Genomic DNA, 24,325 nt, shown 5'->3' with positions numbered 1-24,325 from the left:
CTCCCAGCTTTCCTGGCTCGACTTCCTTTCCCCTGTAATCTTAGCTCTCAAGATCATACCTCTGTGGGTGACGGAAGCAAGCGAAGATCAGATTTGTTGATTCCACATCTCCTCCTCATTCTTAAAGGTTGAAGTGAGAGCAGATGATAAGGAGTCAGTCAGTACTAGTTTGTCCTAGATTTGGAGCAACATCAAATAAGCACAGAGCTCACCACAGCAGAGAACACTTCCATCAAAACCTGTTCTTATACATGTCAGAGAGAGATACTTGAAGGTAGTATTTATTTTTTCAGTTTACAGGTGATATGTCATTTACAAAAAAATTACAGACAATGCATCCTTTCAGTGCAGTTTCAAACTAGTTCAAGAACAGGCAAAAGTCTGTGATGATTTGGAATGCTAGTAATTGACAGCACATGCTTTTTTCCCTTAATTGATTGGGTGGGGTAAGGAATGGGGTACAGGTGGGGTGATGAGGAGAAAATGCCAATGTAAATAAGGCCATGCGAATAAAAACTCCTCAGGAGAACAGGACTCCTCAGTCTGGCATATTTTTGTTCTCAGGTAATTGATGCAGAGATTGGAAGTTCGAGAAGACATTTGACACTTGTTACGTGCAGTGCCCTTAGAAGCTGCCAGTACCTTCCCATACCTTCAATTCTACACCAGTGCTATGATTTCAGATCACCTACTGAGCTAGCTAAAATAGAATGATTAAATCTTTATGTCTACTCTCCACCATTTGAATTCTCAACTGTAGTTGCTGGGAGAAAGGAAGGTCAAGTTGAAAATGCAAGCTGCTGCTGTATGGTGGCACAACTACAGAACAAGACAGTTTGACTACAGCATCATTAATTTCTTTAAAAGATTAAATACATTAGACAATTCACCACAAACAAATCTATGATTTCAGGATGGAAAGAAGCCCAAACTAGTGTGTCATAAGTTAAGCTACATCATTTGCATGAGGTTTATCCAGCCACATCAACCCAGGGAGAGGCAAGATGGACTGACTGACTTCCACACCCAAAGCAAGGGTGAAGTTCCTAACTAAAGGAAGACTATTCCACAATTCGCCCCTCTCCTGTTTGCAGCACAGTTGCTTCCTTTCTACAGTATTTGTAATCTCGGATAAGACAAAGTCTATGGAACAAGGAAAGCAGTGCAGACTCCATATTCATTATTTGAAGTTTTAGCCTATGCTTTGTTCCTTATCTCACTTAATTCTGCAAAGGGGCTCTTAAAAGGAGCAGTAACACAGCAGGCTCTAGAGACTGAAGAGAATTTAGATGGTCTGTTACATTTATGCAAAAGCATCAGAGATTACAAAGATTATATGCAAGCATGACCTTACCTTTGGGAGCTTGACTCCCAGCAGTACTTTCTGTTCTTGGAAGTCCCTCTGAACCCTCCAGAACAACTTCCCATGACATTCAAGTAAGGACTGCTGCACAGGAACACAGCCTTTCTTCCTGTGAAGTCTATGCTGAAGCAGTGTTACCTGACCTCCTTCCCCAGCCAACCTTTTTTACTTGCTCTCCTAATCAGTTCTCTAGGGCTTTCTGAGGTGAAGATAAGGACTATCAAATTAATTCCCTAATAGCTGCCACAGGACTATTTCTAAGTTATGCAGAAGGTGGAAGGGAATTTAAGGGAAGATTGTGCATGCTTGCATATATTTACAGGGATTCTCTCCACATCTACTGACTTAAAAAAACCCTCTATTATTAAAGTTTGAATATTAATTTTTGCCTTTTTGTAAAATTAAAATCAACCCTCAAGGATTAATAGGATATAAAAAAGAAATCTATTTTACAGCACTGACTAGTATTACCTTTAAAATCAACAGGAAAAAACCCCACATGCTGTATTATTATTTGAAAAAGCAAAAATCGCCCACAACGTAATCACCCAAAATGAACCAGTGTGAAGTTTTTATTTGCATGGCCAAAATATCTTCCTTTTGTTCCCCTGCAACTTTATTTCCCTTAACACGCCTTAAGGTTTTTGCTGCAGAAGGAACAAGATGCAGCACTGCATACTTCCTTGAACAACCACTCCCACAACACCTAAACATTTAACAGATGTAGCAAATGACAACACCATGAACGGGAAAAAACTAAGTTCCACCATTCAGCATGGTCTGCAACAGCGTCTCTAGGGCTGGCTGAAGTGGGCAACTTCACTTTAGAAGGCCATTTCCTCCTTGTTCCTTTACAGTGTCGGTGGTTTCAATCCATACTTCTTTGCAACTTCTGTCTGGGCATAGGCAGCATCACAGAGGGAGTAGAGGTGGGCCATCTCCATTTCAGATTTGGCCAGGTTGATAGCTTTGTTGAACATTTCAATGGCTTTATCCAGATTACCTCTGAAATAAATGAAAATTTAGTCCAATTAAGACAGCCAAAGCAATTTTTTAATCTCTGCAACATCTTTTTGCCTTCAGGACTTGCACTCTCCCCTGCCAGCAACTTAAGAGGACTTCAGGAGGAACCACCATAAGAACTGAGAGAAGCTGTTACCAAGGCTAAGCAACTAGGACAGCTGTTAAACAGCCCTCCTCTTGAGAGCCCCCACGGGTGGCAGTGCAGGATAAAATGTTCTCACCAGGACACCAAGTTTATTTACTACAAAGATAATGCTGGGACAACTGAATGAACTCTTGTCTCCCTTCAAAAGTCTTTGTATACGTAAGAGGAAAACTTGCACAGACAGAAGCATGTTATTTAAACAGGAAAAGCTTGCAAAATTTCTCATCCTTTTGATGACTGGGCATATTAAAAAAAGACTCCACTATACTCTCAGCTACACCCCAAACTTTTGCCCAATTGCAATACAGTGTTACAGAACAGTGCATTAGTGTTTCCTTGGTACCCTGAGAACTTGCAATCTGCAGTCCTGTTGGTTACAGGAGAGAACAGCACAGGACCTTCAGTACAAATGGCCCATTATGTTTAAGGACAACATTAGATACAAGTGAAGCCTAGTGATGATTAAGGAAGTCACTTTAAATGCACAAGGGATGTATTTAAACATACACAGACTCATCTGCATGTTGTCCAATAAGTATGAAAGTCATGAACATGTGAAATTGTCAGATCATAAGTCAGAATTATGCTACAGAGAATGGAAGGCTTTACCTAAGAGTAACAGAACAGAAATCAGGACTTTGGGTGAGAGCTAGCCTTGCACAGCACCAGGGAGAAGACCTTAACACTTATGATCCATAAGGAAATTTAAAGAACTACTGTAATTTCAAAAGTAACTAAGAACTCTTAACACTGCAATTCAGCATTACCTTTGCACTTCAATCGTTCCCATGGTTTCATATGCAAAATCACATTTGTTATCAATCTCAATGGCCTTGCTTATGAGTTCTAACCCTTTGTCTAAGTCTTGCTTCCACTGGAGCTGAAGTAAACTAGAAGAGAAAGAAAATTTCAAACAGACTTCACATACTCCTCTGAAAACCCTGATCATGGTAAGCAAAACCATCCCAAACGTATAGTGTATTTCATTTCTAATGTGGGGTAGGCAGTAACTTAGTAACTTCATGACTTTTAAAAACACCTATATGAATGTCACCTCCAATGAGCCACGCTACCACTTTAACAACACTAAAGAAAGGCAGTTTTTTTCCCAAGAAGACCTGTTACATGTTGTTTTATGAAAGAAAAAACTTCAACGCAAAGCTGAAACATTCAGTTCAGGTTGAATCATCTGAATATGCCAACTGCCCTCAGCCAAAAGGACTGCAAACTCAATACATACCCTTTATGAACATATGTAGTAGCATTGTCTGGCTCAAGGTCAATGCATTTATCATACATTTCATCAGCCTTGCCAAACTGCTGTTGATCAGTTAGTGCCTGCATCAAAAGAGAAACTACATGTCAATAAGCAACCAAAGCATGCACTCTGCACTGTGCTAATTCTAATTAAAACCATATTGACAATGTGTAATTGGATATAGTTCTTTTATTGTAGAGCAGGTCAGGCACATCAGTTAAGGTTCAAAATTGAGGCTCCTTTACAAGAAAATTGCTGGGCTTGAAGTGCAAGAATTACTGACCCCAGTACTACCTGTAATGGGAGGTTCAGAAGCAACACACTATGTTCTGCAACTAAAAACCATTCTAACAGACTGGAAGCCTCAGTTCTTCCTTTCCAAATATACTTCTTTCAAAAAGAAAGGCATCTGTATTACCTACCTACTTAAAATCAGAACATCTCATATGTCCTACTAAAACCAGCAGTGTGTTTTCTTAGAAGAATTACAGTCTCCGTTACAAGTGCACTCCAAACAGCTTTCTAAACCAGGACACTTGTAGCAAAACAAAACTTTTATCCCAGTTCCACACATTTAACTCCCAAATTACCTAGAGAAACCCTGACATTCATCACGTGAGATGCCACACACATGCAGGAAGGGGGGAATCACACAGGAATGACCTCTGTCTCCTAATAACCACCCTCACTCTCATTATTCTGCTCTATATTCTGCTCCACTAATTCTCCCTCTACTTCCTCTACCCCAGACAACCCATAACCATAAATGCAGGCAGCTTATTCAAGACAGCATGTGTTATCTCAGAACTCAGTATCAAAAATCTGCATATATTATTTGAAGAAATATATGTTATCCAAGAAAAAAAATGCAAAAGAATGCAGCATTTTCTTCAAGAGTGAGAAAAACATACCTGAGCATAGAGTGCATAGCCTTCAGCACACTTTGGAAATTTTTTAATGACATCTTCAAAGCCTTTCATGGCTGCTTGCACAGTCAAAGCATTACTTCCTGTATAAGCCTGGCGATACTATTCATGAAAAAAGAAAGAAAAATATTACATATTATCATACTACAAAAAGGGTAATCAGACCTGCATCATAATAATTCAAAGTTTACATACATACACACACATACACATACACACACACACACACATATATATATATATAAAGAAGAGAACTGGGATTGTTCAGCCTGGAAAGAGAAGGCTTCGGGGTGACCTAATTGTGGCTTTTCAGTACCTGAAGGGAGCCTACAAGAAATGTGGAGAGGGACTTTTTACAAGGGCACGTAATGACAGGACAAGGGGGAATGCTTCAAACTGAAAGAGGGCAGGTTTAGACTAGATATTAGGAAAAAAATTCTTTGCTGTGAGGGTGGTGAGGCACTGGAACAGGTTGCCCAGAGAAGCTGTGGATACCCCATCCATGGCAGTGTTCAAGGTCAGGCTGGATGGGGCTTTGAGCAACCTGGTCTAGTGAAAGGTATCCCTGCCCTTGGCAGGGGGGTTGGAACTGGATGATCTTTAAGGTCCCTTCCAATCCAGGCCATTCTGATTCTGTGATAAATTCCAGACAGTGACATGGCTGTACACTCTGATTTTGGGAACCTACCACATGTCCAAGCCTCTGGATTTGGAGAGGAAAAGGGGTGAAAGCAGGAAGTCATAAGGCCTGATAGTTGTGATAGCCTCTCTCTATTTCAAATGCCTAGAAATTCCAAACCTAGCATTCCTCCTTGTTCACACCATGCAAAGCTGTCCTGAGAAGATTCTTGCAGACTGAGTCATTGCACTAACTTGAGATAGTTTGTTTCCAGTTTCTTGAAGATGAGAGTCTTTCACGACAGTAAAACTTTATAAATATCAATTTTATGTGATCCAACTGGAATGAAGATTTTTTTGTTCCTCTCCCACAAAACAGAAAATTTTATTTTGGAATAAATTTTATTCCAATTCTATTAAATTGGAATAAACCAGAGAAACACAGTATATTTTCCAGAACTCTTTAAAGAAAAAACACCCAGATAAAGACAAGCAAGTTACCTACCAGAGCAAAACATTTCTGTGCTTGAGCCAAGGCAGAATTGGGTCGCAACCGGATACATTCATCAAAGTCTTCCACAGCCTCCTCAATTTGGTCAAGCAGGATTTTCAGCTAGTCAGAATGAAAGAAAATCCTATTTCTGTATTTCATCTGTGCTTCAGACACTTAGGTGATAATTCAATTAGTGTCAGTTACTCATATCATCTCCAGCACAGTTTCAGAACCGTCTAGAAACCTACAGAACCCGTAACTAAAATCACTGCTATAAAATATGAAAGCTGCCAGTGAAACTCTGGCTACATGCAGAAGAAGGCAATGTCTGTGTGTAGAGATTGGAAATGCTTGCATTTTAGACTGTTGCCATTACTGCTTTAGCATTATGTCCAGGCTCCAAAGCTATGCTGTATTTTCTCAAGTCATTTTGCCTCTCCGTAGTCAATGTCTGTGGACTATTTCAATGCTGAAACATTTCGGCTGTTCCAGCTTGCATTTCAACTTTTTTTTGTTTGGTTGAGGGTTTTTTTTGTTTTGTTTTGCCACTCTCATTCCTCCACAAGAGTAGAGCTCACTTCATCGTTCTCTGACTTTACCGTGAAACTACGGTAAAACACTAATTTTCAATCTGCAGGAAACTTTTATTCCCTTCAATCAACACAAAGCACCACTTTTATTTCTGAGCACTAAGGAGATGCAATGAATTCATGGAGAAAGACACTTGATCCATGGAAGTCTTCCTTACAAATACGACTTAGCATATCTGCCTATGACAATGTTCCTTTTTACTGCCAGCACTATTCATATTACAGGTCTGTGGAAGCAGGCCTTTCTAGGTCTAGAGATTAGTCAAGGACACAGCAGGGATGAGCTGAACAGATGCAAGTCTAGGCCACACTGCTGCAGGTGTTTTCAGGAACACGCTGTAATTTCCCCCTGTGCAGATGCTGCTCTGCCATTCAGGCCCCTCCACAGAACAGCTTATGTACTTTTATATCAGAGGTCATACTGATGGAGCGTTGAACCTCTGTTCCTCTGCATTCTTCCCTATAGCTACAGAAATAAACTGCTTCTGCCTGGCCTGAACCTGCAAATTAGACTGTGTGTTTATTCCTCAAAAGCTCCCACTTATGAATTCATGTTTTCCTGCCACAAACAGTATAAAGTGTCTTCAATGAAGTACTGATCACTTTTCCTTTTAGTATATATTGAAATATTTCTTACTTGTCCTCGATGGTGGTAAACATCTGCATTCTGAGGATCAATATCAGCAGCCATGTTAAAGTCTTGTGTGGACAGCACAGGCTGCTGCTGCTGCATATACATACTGCCTCGTTTGATCAGGGCATTCGCTCGGAGCTGTAAAACATGGTCAAAGAAACATCCAGTGTTCCTCCACATTTAAGGCTTCATTTCAATTACAGCAAATTTTTCATTTGACTAGTTTCTCCCACTGATGGATTTCAATTATTCTAAGCAGAAATAAGTTTCATATTATTATTTACATTTATTTATTTCTAAATAAATCAACTCCCTTACTTAATTTCAAATATGTCAGCTTATGCTTCCATCTCAGTGGAGTTTCACACCCCCCCAAAATCCTTTTTAATTCCTATGCTTACAGATAGATCAATGTTTTTTGAAGCAGCTGAATATGCAAGTGCAAGTAATGTTTTTGACTTATCTGTGAACTGATTTTTCAGAGTGGATATACCCTCCAATTCATAAAACTTCCCCTGTTCTTTAGTTTGTACTACTTGGCACCTCAAAAACCAACAAGCCCTTAAAAAAACAATTTGTCAGGAATAAAAAGACAAAACAGTAAATAAACAAGAAGACTTCCATTACAATATTTGAAAACTTGGAAAAACAACCTCTTGAACTATATCCTAGGTTTATCATCTAACTTCTCAGCCCCAAACTACCATCCAGCTGTGACAAATTCTTACCTTCACATTTGCATCTTCCATGCTGATGACCTGATCTAGGTCTGGTTTGGCAGCACTTGCATTGCCAATAAGTAAGTAGAAAGTAGCTCTCAGGAGCAAAGCTTCTGCCATGTATTTTCCCTTTGCTTCAATTTCTTTTGTGCTTTCACTGATGATTTTGTCATAGTTCTCTTCTTCCATATATTGTTTTGCTCTCAAATAGCCAGAGCTGTAAATGATGTAAAACAGTCATATATCTACGTGCCTTTACTGGACACTACAATTTCAATTCAGATTTTTCATTAAATCATTACAAATACTAACTTTTGCTACACTGTTACAGCACTAGCATAGTTCCATTGAAACATCCATTCCTGGAGGGAGCCATCGTAGATGGGAAACAATTTAGCAAAGAATGGCCAAATTACATCAGAAATAAAGAAGAAAAATGTTTTAAAGCTTTGGAACTTGAACTTCATTTGTCCCTTGGTTTTCATTTTGGTTTTTTTTTTCACATGAAGAACAGCAATAATCTCTGCCTTGAAACAAGAGGGTTGGGGTGGAATTCCAGGTCAGGAAAAGTGAAATATTAAACCTAGCAATCTGCAGCTTATATGTGGAAGAATGGATTTAAGGGCAAATATTACGGTAAGCACAGTATTGTTTCCAGCTGTGTCCTGGATTCAGTGAATCTGCCTGCAGATCAGGACATTCTATCTTACTTTACAAGAAAATCATAATGCTGTTTGCAATGGTTTCCATTAGTAACATAGCAGTGCTATCTTCCAAAAATAAAGTTGAAAGCAGCATAGTAAGCTAAAGAACCATTTATGTGGTGCTCAAGCCCCACTAAAAAAGCCCAAACAAAGCAACCCTCAAGCTTTTCTGTGTCAGAACAAACTTCTCATTTATGGGCAATTTGATTCCAGGAAGGTAAAACACCCTTTCAGGTTCAGTTGCTGTAAATTCATAGTTTTCATTTAAAAATACCCTTTTCCTAGCTTGTCTTCCCCCTTCCAATCCAAAGGCTAACTTGTTCTCCTCCTTGGAAACACTCCTTCAGTGTAAAATATTCCTCTCTCCAGAAGCGTCATTCACCACTCTCCAGTCCTCCCATCTCCTAAGATTTACTATCATACTGTAGTAAATATTCAGCATAACTTCCCAATCTCATTGTCCTTCCTCTGTCTGGTGGAGGTTTAGAACCAGTCAGTCAGCTGTCACCCAGATTTCATTTTTAATACTGATATAATTTATCATAGGATTTCCCTTGTCAAGCACTATAAAAACAGCACGTTACACTAAATAAAATGTCCAAATCACTGAAAACTTAATTCCAGTACCAAACAATTCCCAACTGTACTGTACACTCACTTCTCTTTTACTTCGGAAGCTTCTCCCTCCTTATCCTTATCTTCATCTGATTTCTCACCCTTAAGCAAAGGTTGGGAGATTATATCATCTGTGAAAGAACTGAAGTAGGATTTAATGAACTGTGGTGAGGGCATCAGAGGCTCACGATTCTGAAACAGAGAAATGTAATTTCAAGTAATTAGATGGTAAATTCAGATGGTAAAGATGGAAATGGATAAGAAATGTGATTACAAAAAGAAATTGATGCAAGAACCAATGTATGACTTTTCACTATCTCATTTGATAGTCTAATATTTTCAATTTGACAGTTTGACGTTTAGGGATTCTTTAAGCTTCAGATCCCAGTGCAATACCCATTATCAGTGGATATAAAGTGAAGATATTCCAGGGAGGAGGGAGATAATATCTTTCTGCATATGTGGCTAGAAATGAGGACTCTTAGGATATCATAAGACATCGGGTAGATGTACCAAGGCAGTAAGTATGCACATAAATTGAGTGAAAAATCCAAGCTGGTGGTTTAAGCATGAGCCTGAATTCAAGTAGATTCCGAACAGCAATTTACTCTTTTCTCCAACTTGGCCAAGAGAAGCTGCTGTCTATCATTACAATGGAGACTAATAAGGCAATATCCTAGTTCTGTGTGGAACTTGGCCCAGATATCGCACATTTTACCAAAAGTCCCAGAAGCAACACCTCTCAGCTGCAGAATCTTTTCTACAGCCAAAAAATACTTCTTGCTCAAAATAAACACTGCGCACAAAAATGACAATTCAATCTGCCCTGCAAGAAAACACTGAATGCACTCTTCTGAAGCACATCTATTTTGTGATGCTGTCACCACCCTACTAATAGCATAATTCATTTTTGCTACCTCAACATCACACATTTATGTGAGTTTCTGTAGGAAAGAAATTCAGCATCTCAAAACCAACATGGATTTCAGTACTTCAACTACCATCAAAAAACAAGGAAGAATGTTTGAATAACAAGCAAGAAGGTGTTAATACCTGCTGTAAACCTACAGCCACTTAAAATGACTACTCCTGGCTATCCCTATACCCCCATAGTTCTCTTTTCTGCAGTTTCCAAATGTTCATGCAAAGAAATCTGTTCCAACACATCCAGTTTCCATTTAGTTGCAACCTCAGAAAAGCACCACATAGGGCAGCACACCATCTTAGGGTGTCTCCTGAATGTCAGAATAAATTTGATTACTAAATGGAAACAACTGTTAGAAGTAGATGTCTCTTCCCTACTGAGGTTTCAAAAACTTTGGACAGGTCCCAAAGGAAAATAACATTGGTACAATAGCAGCTTTGTGCAACATGGTTCCTGTCGCTTCTTACACTTCAGCAGATGAAGACAGTGACTTGTTCACAATTGCCAGAATGCCAACAACCAATGTTTCAACAACTAGTCAGGTGAAATAACAATTTGTCAGCAATATCACAAGTCCTACCTTGTATTTCTCTTTGGCCTTTTCTTTTCCCAGGAGTTTAAGAACTTTATCAGCTAATAACATACTTTGCTGGTTTTGGAAGGCTTCTAAAATGCAGACTGCAGTGACATCTAGGAAACAACATACAAAAGTGAGATTAAAGAAATTCTGATAGTCACTGGAAAATGACAAAATGTGCCACTGTTGCAACTAATACACATCCTGTTCAAGGGCAATAGCCAGTGTTCAGTTTGCTGTATTTACCAAGACATCAATTTGTATTTAAAATTATCTTCCTGAGATAAAAGGACTTTGTGATAGTGAGTGAAAGAAATTACATTTATTTTTCTCTTGCTGTTTTTATCTAGAGACAGACACACTTAGATGGACAGTGAAAATGTATCCCTCCATCAGGGGCTTCCCCCATTTTGAAACTTGGAGGGTAGTATTATGTTCATACTATGTTCACATTAAATAAAAATACAAACACAGCTTCTCTTCTGGGACTCGTGCTACTTTTCTACTTTTAAAATTCTCAGTCAGTCTCATCACATCTTACTTCTTCCTCAGTTCAAGAAATCTTCCCATATTATATCTCAATTTTTTCTGCTCACCTCCGTGACTTTGGAATGGAGCAAGGAGAAATACCCTGCTGGCCTATTTAAAGTGCCAACCCATATCACATTGCTTTCATTCACACATAGAAACCTCTGCAAAAGTTAACCCACTGCTGCCTGAATCGTGCTTTGCAGAGTGAAATGTGCTCCTAGAGTACACTCCTTCTCTGGATCCTCTAGTTAATGCAAAACTACCATGGATTTTTCCTGTTTAATTTTCATTTAAACACCAGTGAAGACGAACAGAGTTTGGCCTTGAAATTCAAGCAGCATATTGCCTGAATAAGCTTGAAAAGCAAACGTCTTACCCTGGAGTTTTAGTACAGTCTCTGTAATTCTACACTGCTATAGGGACTATAAAGCCATCATTTTTGCAGAAACTCCCTGCAATTCTGGCATGGTCAGGATGCACATGGGAGTCCCCGGGAATACACCCAGAAAGAGCAGCTGTACAACCTCAGTAGACATGCTTTGCCCAAAGCAAACTAGTGCCTGGGCTTGGGTGCAGCACCAACACCTTCCCAAATTATACTGCCAGGAATCACTGGAGAGTTTTTTTCTGGCAGTGGAAGGGTCTTCTGGGGTTTGTTGGGTTTTGCTTTCCTCCACTACATGGACATATCCTACTTCCTGGGATTTTACTGGCCAGAAGTGGTTGGTAGGTAAAAGCAGAATTACAGAAAAACTGTGTAGTTCATAAAAAGCAAGAAAATTTCAGGTCTGAAAAAACTGCAAGCTAAAAGTCAAACACAAACAAAGGCTGAAATAATTGTCACCAACATGCTATTGACATAAAACACAAGTTACATTTAAAAGCTGTTCTACTGTCACAGGGACACTTAATCTCTCTTGGGGCTTTTATCAGCTGGCAGTTCGTCACAACTCCATAAGGTTTTACATTTTGTGATAGCACTCTGGAAGTGCAGCTGATAGTGACTGCAAAGGAGTACCTAAATGAACTAAGTTGTCCTTTTCTATTTACTATGGTCTTAAAAGGCATAAAGGCATTCTGCCAGCAAATAAACAGACAGGTGGATAAAATTTCCACATCTTATTTACCTTCTAATTTAGCAGACCTAATTCCTAGCTGTTACACATAATGAAACTAATCTAACAGTTAGATTTGCCAGTCAAAGCACTGCCTTATTTTCTGTCCTTCTTTGATAATGAGCACAGCTGAAAATTTCATTTGCCTTTTAACCAGGAATGATTTGTATCTGCAGTAGCTAAGAGTGGTTTTAATAATTCTGTATTACTGTAGCTACAAAAGTAAACCCAAAACAATTCCAGAAGTTACCATCTCCAAAGCACCAGAGTTAATTCCACTTTTAAGTACGCACATCATGAGACACTCACCTTCTAAACATTCCTTCTTATTGTCTAGCTTCTCGTGAGCCTTTGCACGCCTGAAGAGAGCTTTTACATATTTAGGATTAAGCTCAACGGCCTTTGTGCAATCTTGTGCCACTTCTGTCCATTTTTGCTGCGGGTAGAAAAACACCACAGTGAGAGAGGCCCCACTCAGCTGCACTGTATTAGCTTTCCATAACCAGCTCTGGGTCATGTGCACCCGACAGGAGCTGCAGTTCCCAGGGCTCTGGTTCTACCTGCTGGCTTCTATTTCTGCAAGTTTCTCAATAAGAAACTACCTGGGCACCACTGCAAGCCACCTGCACCAGAAAAGCCACAGAGCAGAAAAGAATCATAGAATAGATTGGGTTGGAAAAGACCTCCAAGATCATCAAGTCCAACCCCTGATCCAACTCCCATTATATCATGGCACTAAGGGCCACGTCCAATCTCTTTTTAAAAACCTCCAGGGATGGTGAATCCACCACCTCTCTGGGTAGGCCGTTCCAATGCCTGATAAAAGGAATTCCTATAGGAAAATTAAACCAGACAGTTGAGTTCATGCAAAGATGCTTGCAGGAGGTAACATTGGGACTGAAAGACTGGTATAAAACATCTAGAAGGAAAGAAGATGGAAATATAATGAAAACAAACAACTTTAACAAAGTGCTAAAGCACTTTTTAGACAAAAAAGTTTATTTCAAAACAGGCTTTTCTAATAGAGGGACCACACATATTTGAGACTCATTATGGCATGAATTTGTGTTAGACAAGAACTGTTTTATCCCTCCTCCAACACCAGATTTCTCTAATCAGTCTCTCACTTGATACTTCAGACTGCACAAAGCCATTTTTCCATTCCTTTATAAAGCTCACTAACTTGACCTCATAAGCAAATCTATGATACTGTAATAAGCAACACTGATTGACTTCTAAAACTAATACCAAGTACACTCAGCTATCAAGTAAATGTCACTTTCCCATGTGTGAAATTTAGGTCTTGACCTTTAGTAGGATTTCCAGGATTTCTTTGTTTAAATTTTGAAGTAGCATTCTTCCAAAATATTTGGCCTTTCACCTAACAGTTAAAGAAACTAGTAGAGAGAAGCAAAATCAACTTATATAAAAGAAAATTGTTCCAAAGGATAAGAAATTAAAACCTTGTCTTAGAAGAACAGGATGCATAAGAATTACATAAGATAGCCTGAGAGTAGTTAACAGAAAATAATTTTATTTATATGTAGAAAAGTATGATGAGCTAGTGAAAAACAGCAGCAAGCAACAGCATCTTGTTGTGCAGGCAGCAGATATCATCACCTGGGATCTTTCAGTGTACAGAAGTGACAAAATACAAAACTGATAATGCTACATTTTTGAATAAACACATGATTATCTTAAATTTCTTACCAGTTGTTCATAGGCAGCAGCTCTATTTTGATAGAAGGTAGAAAGATCGAGGTTTTTCTCAGGAGGGCACAGGCTGATAGCCTCAGTATAACACTGAATAGCTGACTCATATTTTCCTGCTTTAAAGTACTTGTTTCCTTTGTTCTTGGCTGCTTGGGCTCTACCAAGAGGGCTCTGAAAAAGAAAGTGATAGGTCAGTTCAAGTAAGAAAAGCACCACAGCACATAAACTATGCACTTAAGGGCTGATCTTCAAAGGTACAAAAATGAATCTAAACTCTAGCCTAAACTTTTGAAAAATATCACTGATTTCATTTCCTGGAAACAAACAACAGACTTTCTTTTGCAAGTGTATCAGATAGGAGACAACCTTTTCAAAAGATTCACTACAATGGTATTAAACAATGCAGTGATTTCTGTTTGGAAAGCTAAACAGATTGTAATCTTACACAGCTGGTGATCAGAAGAACCAATGAGGTAAGTTATTTCTCTAAAGACTAAATGTGCAAAGACAACAAAGCCCTCAAAGCAATTGAAACAGAAGAGTTTCCTACTGAAATGAATATAGCCTATAAGACTAGAGGTGACTCATCAAACTATGAATTAAATATGGAAAACACTTTGTGGAAAGACCTACTGAGCAAAACAAATAAAACCTGTAAGGAAAATAAAGCTCTTTTGCCTTTCATACACTAGACAAAATTAACTATATTTATAGCTGACTCCTTTAGAGTTTTACACACTGCTTCATCCAAGGAGAAGTGCTGGACCATCACTATCTTAGCAGAGGATGGAAAACTTTGCTAACTGTCCTGAGACCCTGCTAAGGGCATTTTTGTGTTCTGTACCACATGTTGATCCTCTGTTTCTGCAGAAACTAACACTGCCACCTGTAACCCCTAGATTTACACCAGTCATCAAACGCTGTGGTTTATAAGGAATCAGATGTAAAAATGCTCTCTTTATCAAAGGGGTATGACCCACATTCAAGAAATACAGAGCTGCAAAAGATCCTAACCTTGACCTTCTGGATTTCTGCTCCTCTTTCACAGCCTAGCTTCAAGGATCAACCTTTTGGGGCAGTTCTGGCTAAGATGCCTGACCAAAATGAACAGATGTATGAGCACACATGCCATTCTACTGGCCTCTCTGAGGAGGGAAAGAGTACAGACTGGGGGCCTTAAACAAAAGCTGCAGGATTCACTACATCTCACCTGCATGGAAAAGATCATCTAGGATTTGCTGGAAATTGTAAATGCAGCTCTTTGACCATACTTCTGCCTTCTCTCCCCTCTCATCCACCACCAGCACCAAACTACACCCAGGTGACTGTAACACAAATTTGAAAGCATCTTTGCATTTCATCTGCCTGTTCCCCTTCATGTCTGCTCACTTCATGCCAATCCGACCATTTTTAGCATTCAGGTGATTTTTAAAACTGGAAACCTGAAGAGAAGCCAGATGTTGCTGTACAGTCTGTCTTTTAAGGCCTGAATCCCAATTCTGGCATGAGAGAATAAGATAATTATTCTTATGGGTAGTAGTCTTAGTTCCTACATAAAAACAGGCATACAAATAGAACAAAAGTATCTTACAGGCACTTGCCTGAGGGGAGACTTACAAGTGAAACCATATAAGGCAGAGAATTTCTTAAATATCCCTACTGCCAGAAAAGCTCTTCTCTCACAAGTCACTAATCACTGGGCTTACAGGAAATCAATCTACACCATCTTTATTGTTCACAGAACAAGACAATCTGCATGGCTTTCAGATTTTTCTACTGCAAGACTTTAAATTTAAATTGATAAAAGATTATTAACTTCAGCAGTTACACTGTGTGTAACTTCATGGATACATAAGCCAGAATTAGAGTGCAAATATTTTTACTGAGGGCCAAGTAACTGTGTATCTGATAAGTTGTTTCTTTAGAACTGAAACTAAAGTCAGAAAACGTTAAATTTATTTCAAGTACATCTTAAATTTAGCTCAAAATACAATGCTTCTCTTTTAACTAAGGGAAGGGCTACACATATGTAGCAAACCTAAATGCATGACAGTCAGCTTGAATTTTTCCTTCTGCATTTCTACAGCAAACCCTTTGTGATACGATCTACAAAATTCAACGCTCTTCCTATTAACTTGAATCAAAAAAGAAAAACACGCAATACAGGCTACATTCATACATGTGTTCCCAGAACGAAAATTATTTAAGACTGCAGAGATTAAGCCTATACTGCAATTAGATGACTACTTTGTGAACACTGACAATTCCTTCAGCCTAGGGATCTCCTACCCCAACACGTGCCTCAGGCTGAGCGGTGCGTGTGCTCCATCCCACGCACTCTGATCGCCCCGCACAACAGTCCTTGCACAGAGACAGGAGTTACAGATGAAAGCTATTGGATAACAGGCAAGTGCAATGGCTGCTCCAGTGCCAGGTGTGGGATAGGAATTTTAACTGGAAGCAAGACTCTGTAGGTCTGGGGCTGTCACTGCTGGTTCTTGGGAAGCATCAAGTCTTCAGACAAGCCTAAGTGCGCTCAACAGGGACCAAAAACTTTAGAGGCTATGAACAGGATATCAAAGTTATTACAGTTAGTAACTCTGTTATCAGAGTAAGCCTTTAGTAACAGTTGCAGGACTGCAGACCACACAACCAGCTACACAGAAGTGAATCACGGAATATGTGCTGACTCCACTGTTGCTCTTTGATGCACTCATTCCATGATTAAAGAAATTTGGGGGTAAGGAGTCAGGACTGAGAGCGCAACACGCTGTTATGTAATAAAGTCATCGGTAATGCCCATGGCAAGGAAGAAATCAATTTGTTTGTTTGTTTATGCTGCCTTAAGCTTGACTCCTAGCTCTCAGAACTTTTATGTCTGCAACCTTAGTCAAACTACTCTGCTGCAGCCCTCGGTATGCACGTCACCGAATCGCCGAATCTAATGTGTGTTTTTGTTGGGTTTGGGGTTTGGTTTTGGTTGGTTGGGTTTTTTTGGTGTTTTTTTTTTTTTTTGCTGTTTAGAGGTTTTTTGGTGGCTGTTTATTTTAAAAGATATAACACTCACATCTCATTATATGCTGCAAAACCTTTTTGTGACAGCCCAAATAAGAATATGAAAATTAATTCTTAACATAAGACTGGTTTCTGAAAGTTTGTGAAGTCTTAAATTTAACCCTGACAAGACCTGTAAGCAAATTTTTTAATATTTTTCTTATCCCTCCAGTCCTTCTCAATTACTACCAGGATGTACACAAGATATGTACATAAGAAACTGATTATACAAGCAAACCTCATGTATCTCATGCACAAGTAATGGAAAAACCTCACTTCTTCCACTTCCTTGCCAAAGTACTGATTCTAGACCTTATTTTCCAATTTCACTGCTTCTCCTTACCTGACCCATTGCCATCCTATGTGGTGCACTGGACATTTTTTATCCCCAAGGTGAAGGTCTATATAGAGCAAGAAAAACTCTCCCGTTTGTCATCTTCTGGTCTAAGAATCTGTGCAACTACCAAACCAGCTCAATGAAATGAATGTAAGTTCACAGTAAGTTAAAAACAAATAACTCAAAAGTTATTTGCAGTTACCCAAAAAATAACATCTCAGTACTTCGAACTGCTTTCAGCAACTGTTCATTAACAAGCCTTAACAGAGTTTAAGCCAAAGGACACTTGTGTGATTGAGTTGTCAGTTATCCAGGTAACTAAACAAGCAGATTGCTACCTGTCTAAAGACTAGACAGCACTGACAAAAATTTCTTAGTAGCTACTTTAACCTCAGCAAACATGCTTTCCTCACAAAATGTCCAGAAACTCCATGCAAATAGCAACTTTACAGCAACAGTCTGCCAGCAGCAAGAATAACAATGCTTAGTAACCCCCAGCAATGGTAATATTGCTAAACTAGCAGTTCAGAACTTTATATATTTGAGGGAGACTGTTATTCAAAGCAGAACAAGAAATTTCCTGCCGGCCAACCATGACAGTGATTGACAACAGAAGCATGAGCAGAGAGTTTCAGCATTTTCTTTTGGCTGAAAAGGATTTGCATGAGCCCTTGTCTGACAGATGACATGGAGGGGTACTACTGTTTCAGCCATCTTCATTCAACTCACAAAAAAATAAAGCCCTGGTCTAGATCTCTTTTTTCTCTCCAAGTGAGAGGACCCTCTTGATGACGTACCAAAAAAAAAAAAAAAGGTGTTCTTTTCTGAATACCTAATTTTCCCCGTATTTTTTTTCTGGACTAAGGTTCATTTCAAGTCTTATTTCAAACCTATACTGAAAAGCATTAACTGAGTAAAAATTGCTTCAAGAGTCTCCTTAGCACTAAAACCACTATGAGGAAAAGTATGTTTATATGAGCCCAAGATGTGAATTCAGAGTGCAAGCAAGGATGTATTTATTATAATTAGAAATAACAAAGCTGAATTTACAGTACAATTTGACAATGTTCTCAGTCACCATCCTGTTAAATGAATTTGCCATTCAAGCCTACCACGAATAAGCAAACTGCACAGATGACAAGAGTCTAACAATTGTTCTTCTGCTATTATACACACATTTAAGGGTTCTCTACACCTGTCCACTACAGCTGGCATGAAACAGAAGATTTAGAGTAGGTCGGTAGAGATATTTATTAGGCAACAGGTGCAGAGTACAATAGAAATTACTTTTTACATACTTTGCTCAGATCAATTCAGAGTAAGTACCAAGATGAATATATCTAGACAAAGGGACTTCATTTGATCATACCCTGATCGAACCACACAGCAGTGAGAGAGGCAACACTCAGCAGTTGCCATTAAAACAGACACTGGAAAGAAGCCACACTAGTTGGCTGCTGATCCCAATATGTGGCACCACAAAAGACAAGGAGTTTGGTCACATTCACTCACTAGGGCACTCAAGGACTGTATCCAGCTCACAGAAAAACGTGCAGACAGTGAACTGCTGTGGACCCAAATGGCTTTCTTTGCAGTACACAAAGCCACTGGCTGACGTCCTCACATACCAAAACCACAGGGTTACCCCATGAACTTGCTGAAAGAGTTAAGGGGTGAGATTTGGGCTACCACAGAGTTGCAAAATGAAGTGATTTCAACTTAAAGAGAAAAAAAATACTGAAGCAACCAACACATTACCTCACTGACTAACCAGTACTCACTCCTGTCAGACAAGGATAGTATAAAACTTGCTAAGAAGGTATTATGGAATAAGTAAAAAAACATTAATCAACTGGGCATCAACAAAAGCAATAAATGCGATGGGCTCCAACATGTTTAAGTTATACAGTACTCACTACAAACTAGGAGAGCACGTAAAAAGCAACTGCTGTTACTGAGTAACTATAACACATTCCATTGAAATAACAAGAAACAACGAAAACTTCTGTAATTAACAGATGCAATTTGACTTCACAACCTTTGAGTCATCCACAGATGTAGTTTTATCATCATCACTTAACTGGTCCAATAATACCAGTTTACTGTGCTGTTGAGGAGCTGTGCTTACAGGAGAAGGAATCTCAAAAGTAGTTCAGCTTTTCCCAATATAGCACCTATGCTAAGGGCTCCTGCCAACACAATGTCAGTCACAGATCACACACTTGACCAGTGCATCAATGCCAGGGAGAAGCCTCCAGTGCAGACACAGCCTGGGAAAAAAATATGAGGCCTGTGCAGCAGGTAAAAGGAAAGCTTGAACTGCATGCAAAATAGTAACAAGTCTGAATAAAGAACAAGGAAGATCTTAGAGCCTGCGTACTTTCAAAGAACAAAGAAAAAAATCCAAGGTCGTGTCTTCAGAAACAATGAACAAAGCACCACATGGATACAAGGGCTGATTAAATGAAATTCACAAAAAAGTATAAGCCCTTAGTTACATTTATGAGTAAAAGAATAATTAGCTGACACAGCTGTTGGTAGTGAATTCATTACTGACCTTTCTGAAAGACTCCGCTCTTGTGTTTCAACTGAATGAAGTACTGGCTCTTATTCACTGTGCAGATTTGTATGTGAAATCAGACTGAGTTTAAAAAAATACCCTACCACATTAGAAAGGCAGACTAATACAATGCAGGTAGTTTTACAACTAAAGCATCTGCATCGTTATATTTTCAACCAGGGGTCTCATCAATAATATCCATAACTAATAAAATACGAGGGGAAACATGAAATCCACATGGCATCATCACTTTGGATATGAACAACAGGAAGAGAATCCTCCACACACAAAGCAGTCAAGAAAACTTGCAGTCACATTAATTTTCCTGCTGTGGCCATACTTTGACCAGCTAGACAATTATCTCATGTCATCAGTCAAATCTGGTAACTTCTTCTACAGTTTTTCTAAGTAGTATCGCTCATTTTTTTACAGTGTAATTACACTCTTCAAAGAACTCTGGGTCATACCACACAACTTAGATGCATAGTCTTCCAGTATTTTAATTTGTGGAGCAATCTGATATACCTAGACAAACAATATTTTAAATCAAACGCTATATAAGTGTTTTAAATGTTTTAAGAGATTGCTTCAAGTACAACTGCAGAATGACTACAAACCACTGGATTTTATATTCTGGAATTCAGAAACACAGTCAAGAAACCCAGAGCGAACACACTAACTGGGAAGCCACTGCAGCTATACAAAGGTCACAGGCAGGCTGCAAACCAGAGCTCACATCCAGCAACCACACTTCCATAAATGTGCCAGATGCTGCTTGCAGCCACAAGCCAAAATTACCATGGTAAACAAAGTCTGAATTTGTCCTCTCTACACAACTTGCTCAGTAGTGTGTGGTGCCCGTGAAGGAACAAATCACTGCATTCAAGAAACTGCCTCAAGGTCCAGCATAGGTTTTATAGCTCACTATGCTTCCAGGAATGCCCTAGGGTAGCCATGATTCACCAGTTAGGGAAGTTACCACCTTCCTCACCACTCCCATGTGTTCCTGCCACTGCCTGCCCACACACTGATCTTCATCACTGAACGATCAAAGCTAAAACCAACTTTTTCCAGTCTTGGAAGCCGATTTTTTTCCCTCCTGATCATTTCAGACAGGAAATTTAAACTGTCGTCTGACAATTCAAAGCGTTTAGAGTGGTGCACAAGAATGGGAAAAGAAAATGCCAGACAGGATTTTCTTATCAAAGCTAATCCGTTTGTCAAATCCATCATTTTAAACATGTTTGTAAACTGCACCTCACCTCAGTAATGCAGCATGACTGGTAATGTACTTCTGTGACAGCAGATGTGCAAAAAGGGCACCTTAGAGGCATTTTTCTACATACAGATATGCAAGAGAATTTGAATTTGATGTGGATTCCAATATTGCCTCTTGTCCTTCAGTTTTTGAGAGCATGTCTACTTAGGCAAACTCTTCCTAAAGTCTGTTCCTTAAACTGTAGGGCTTTTGTATCTTTGTGGAACATGTTTCGTTTTAAAATGATCTTGATTCTGTTTTCTTTCCCCCCCTGCTGTATTCAGCATCTAACAGGCAACAGATCACAGATTTCCTTTCCAAAACACTATTCCCAGACACAACTTACTGACAGCTATTCTACACCTCAGAAGAAGAGGTACATTTCCCCCTCAGCAGCACATTGTCAGATCCACGTTCAGCAATGCGCCTTCCCATGCACCAGTCCCACCATGACTGGAACAAACACACAGGAAACAAGCTAATCTCGACTGCTGCGAGGTGAGGGCAGAACTGTGACCAGGAACTACGGGTCACACCGGGCGACCATAGAAAGACACGGAGCCCCTGGAGGGGTCCAGTGGGTGAGGGAACTGGAACATCTCGCTTACAAGGAAAGGCTGAAGGAGCTGAGTCTGTTCAGCCTCGAGACAGCTGAGAGGGGACCTCATTAATGTGTATAAATATCTGAAAGGAGGGTGTAAAGAGGACAGAGCCAGGCTCTGCTCGGTGGTGCAGAGCAGTAAGACAAGAGGCAACCGGCAGAAACTGATGCACAGGAAGTTCCTCCTGAACACGAGGAAGAACTTCTTCACTGTGCGGGTGACCGTGGTGCTGGAACAGGTTGCCCAGAGAGGGCGTGGAGAACAACCGTCCGGACACAATCCTGTGCCATGTGCTCTAGCACGACCCTGCTTGAGCAAGGAATTTGGACCAGACGACTCACTGCGGTCCTTTCCAACCCGATCCATTCTGTGATTCTGTGACCTGCCGGGCGTGTCACGCGGAGCACGACCAGGATGCCACCCGAGATTCATCCCCTCACACGCCTCCCTCCGGGACCGGCACTCCGAGAGCCGCTTCCCGGACCATTCCAGCGGCCCGCCCTGCCCACCCTCCCGCAGATCGCAGCCGAACACCCCTTCGCTGCCCCGCGCGGGACCTCGGCCCCAGCCCCAGCCCCGGCCCCCCGCGCCCGGCCGGGCGAGCCCGGTCCCTGCCGCCACCCCCGGCGGCGCCGCCCCCGCTCACCATCTCCTCGTGCCCGGGCCCGTCGGGCTGCCCGGAGCCCGCATCGCCGCCGGGCCCGGGGCTCGCCCGCCCCTCGGGGGTCTTCCTCTCGCTCGCGCCCTTCCCGCGCCGCGCCGCCCGCCGCCCCCACAGGTAGATGGCTCCGGCGCCCAGCAGGATGGGCGCGCCCAGCACCAGTGCCAGCTGCCAGCGGGACAGCCCCGCGGGGCCGCCGCCGCCCGCCGGCTCCACGGGCTTCGAGGCGGCCATGACGCCCGGGCGGAGCAGCGGGAGGAGGGTCAGCGGACACGCGGGGCGCGCCGGGAGCGCGGGGCTGAGCCGCGCCCGCCGCCCGCCCGCACCGCCCCTGCCGGCCCGGCGGGGCAGCGCAGCCCCGGCCAGGGAACACGGGGAGGCCGCGGGGCTCAGGGACGCGGCGGGAGCGGCGGGGGTGTCAGCCCAAAAAACGCTGCAGGGGCCTCGGATCCGGGCTGATGTTGTGCGGAAGGAGTTCTGGGCCGCTCACATGCGGAGTGCACTCCACATCTGGACTGCTCTGTCCGGCTCTGGGCTCCTCAGGACAAGAGACACGTGGAGCTCCTGGAGAAGATCCAGTGGAGCGCAACGAGGGTGATTAAGGGGCTGGAGCACCTTTCTTACGAGGAAAGGCTGAGGGAGCTGGGTCTGTTCAGCCTCGAGAAGAGACGGCTGAGAGGGGACCTCATTAAACTGTGTAAATATCTAAAAGTGGGCTTCCAAGAGGATGGAACCAGGCTCTTCTTGGTGGTGCCAAGCGATAGGACAAGAGGCAAGAGCAGAAACTGATGCACAGGAAATTCCTTCTGAACATGAGGAAGTGTGCAGATGACCAGAACAGGTTGCCCAGAGAGGTTGTGGAGTCTCCATCACTGGAGATACTCAAGAACCATCTAGACAGAATCCTGTGCCCCATGCTCTGGGATGACCCTGCTCGAGCAGGGAGGTTGGACCAGGTGATTCGCTGTAGTCCCTTCTGACCTGACCCTGTCTGTAATTCTGTTCTTCTGTGATTCTGTGTAGTTTCAGCTAATATGGCTGATGTAAAGTTTCTAGGACTTTGTATTGGAGCATTTTGAAGCAATTCTTTTTATAAATAACATCTTTAAGTCATTAATTCAGTCTGTCATAAAAATAATTTAATATGCAGTACTGGAATTTTGTACTTGTTGTATACATGTGCATGTATGCCCATTTAGCATCCTTACCTGTAGGCAGAGGAAGCTTATGTTTCTGTCTCCACTTATTTCCATGGACCATTTGCCTGAGGATGAAGAGGAGTTGTCTTTGATATGTTTTTATACTCAGAAAGCTCTAGTCATCTCATGGCTAGAAATTTCATTGTAGATGACAGGGAAATGGAAGGAATATGTGTGAAGAAACATATTGCAGTGAAGAAAAAAAGGACTGAAAATATAAACAACTGGAAGATTGCAAAGCAAATACTTCAGGACCCCAACTAAAATTTGCCCTGCTGCACTCTGAGTCAGTAGTGCCCGGTAGTAAACAGCTTGAGATGTATCCTCTAATTTATGGATTATTACTGTTTACATAAAGATTTTTCGACAAAGCTGTGGGACAACCTCTCTCCCACTTCTCTCTGTCACCTGTCTCAGCGTGGCAGGAGCATTTCCTGTTCCACACAACAGCCTGCAGTTCTGTCTTGCATGTCAGAAAAGAAGAAACTCAAACCACAAAGTAGAAAACAAGTATCCAACAGGTTGGTGACTTCCTACTGGGACAGCCTCAATTCCACCCACGTGATGCTTCCTATAAGCTGCTGTAGGCCTTCAGATATATCTTGCCTGAACACATGAGTGGCCTCAAGGATGTGAGTCAAATTCAGGCTGTCAGAATATGGCCAGGAGTGTTCTTCACCACCTGAAGAATCAGCCTACACATCC

At 41.2% G+C, this 24,325-nt stretch overlaps 1 protein-coding gene across 1 annotated transcript; it reads right to left on the bottom strand.

The window, feature by feature from the left end:
* Nucleotides 1–265: 265 nt before the first annotated feature.
* On the bottom strand, nt 266–22,674 carry TOMM70 (translocase of outer mitochondrial membrane 70). Its single transcript, XM_064644282.1, has 12 exons — nt 22,407–22,674; nt 13,947–14,120; nt 12,546–12,672; nt 10,594–10,703; nt 9,132–9,280; nt 7,779–7,986; nt 7,054–7,188; nt 5,839–5,946; nt 4,701–4,817; nt 3,772–3,869; nt 3,299–3,421; nt 266–2,368 (listed from the first exon to the last, which is right to left on the bottom strand). The coding sequence occupies exons 1-12, from the start codon at nt 22,653–22,655 to the stop codon at nt 2,215–2,217; spliced, it is 1,752 nt and encodes a 583-aa protein (XP_064500352.1). The 5' UTR covers nt 22,656–22,674; the 3' UTR covers nt 266–2,214.
* Nucleotides 22,675–24,325: the final 1,651 nt, after the last annotated feature.

The sequence above is a fragment of the Pseudopipra pipra genome, chromosome 2, assembly GCF_036250125.1.
Source record: "Pseudopipra pipra isolate bDixPip1 chromosome 2, bDixPip1.hap1, whole genome shotgun sequence".
NCBI classification, from domain to species: Eukaryota; Metazoa; Chordata; class Aves; order Passeriformes; family Pipridae; genus Pseudopipra; species Pseudopipra pipra.
The sequence above is the reverse complement of the archived record's forward strand: the minus strand, read 5'-3'. Positions and strand labels throughout refer to the sequence as shown.

What these genes read in the sequence shown, in the direction of transcription:
- TOMM70 (XM_064644282.1), bottom strand. Translation starts at nt 22,655, where the DNA reads ATGGCCGCCTCGAAGCCCGTGGAGCCGGCGGGCGGCGGCGGCCCCGCG. An exon ending in GGCCCGGGCACGAGGAGATG is followed by an intron (nt 14,121 to 22,406) that starts GTGAGCGGGGGC and finishes TTTCTTTTTCAG; the next exon opens with AGCCCTCTTGGTAGAGCCCA. An exon ending in CTGCTGCCTATGAACAACTG is followed by an intron (nt 12,673 to 13,946) that starts GTAAGAAATTTA and finishes TTCTACCCGCAG; the next exon opens with CAAAAATGGACAGAAGTGGC.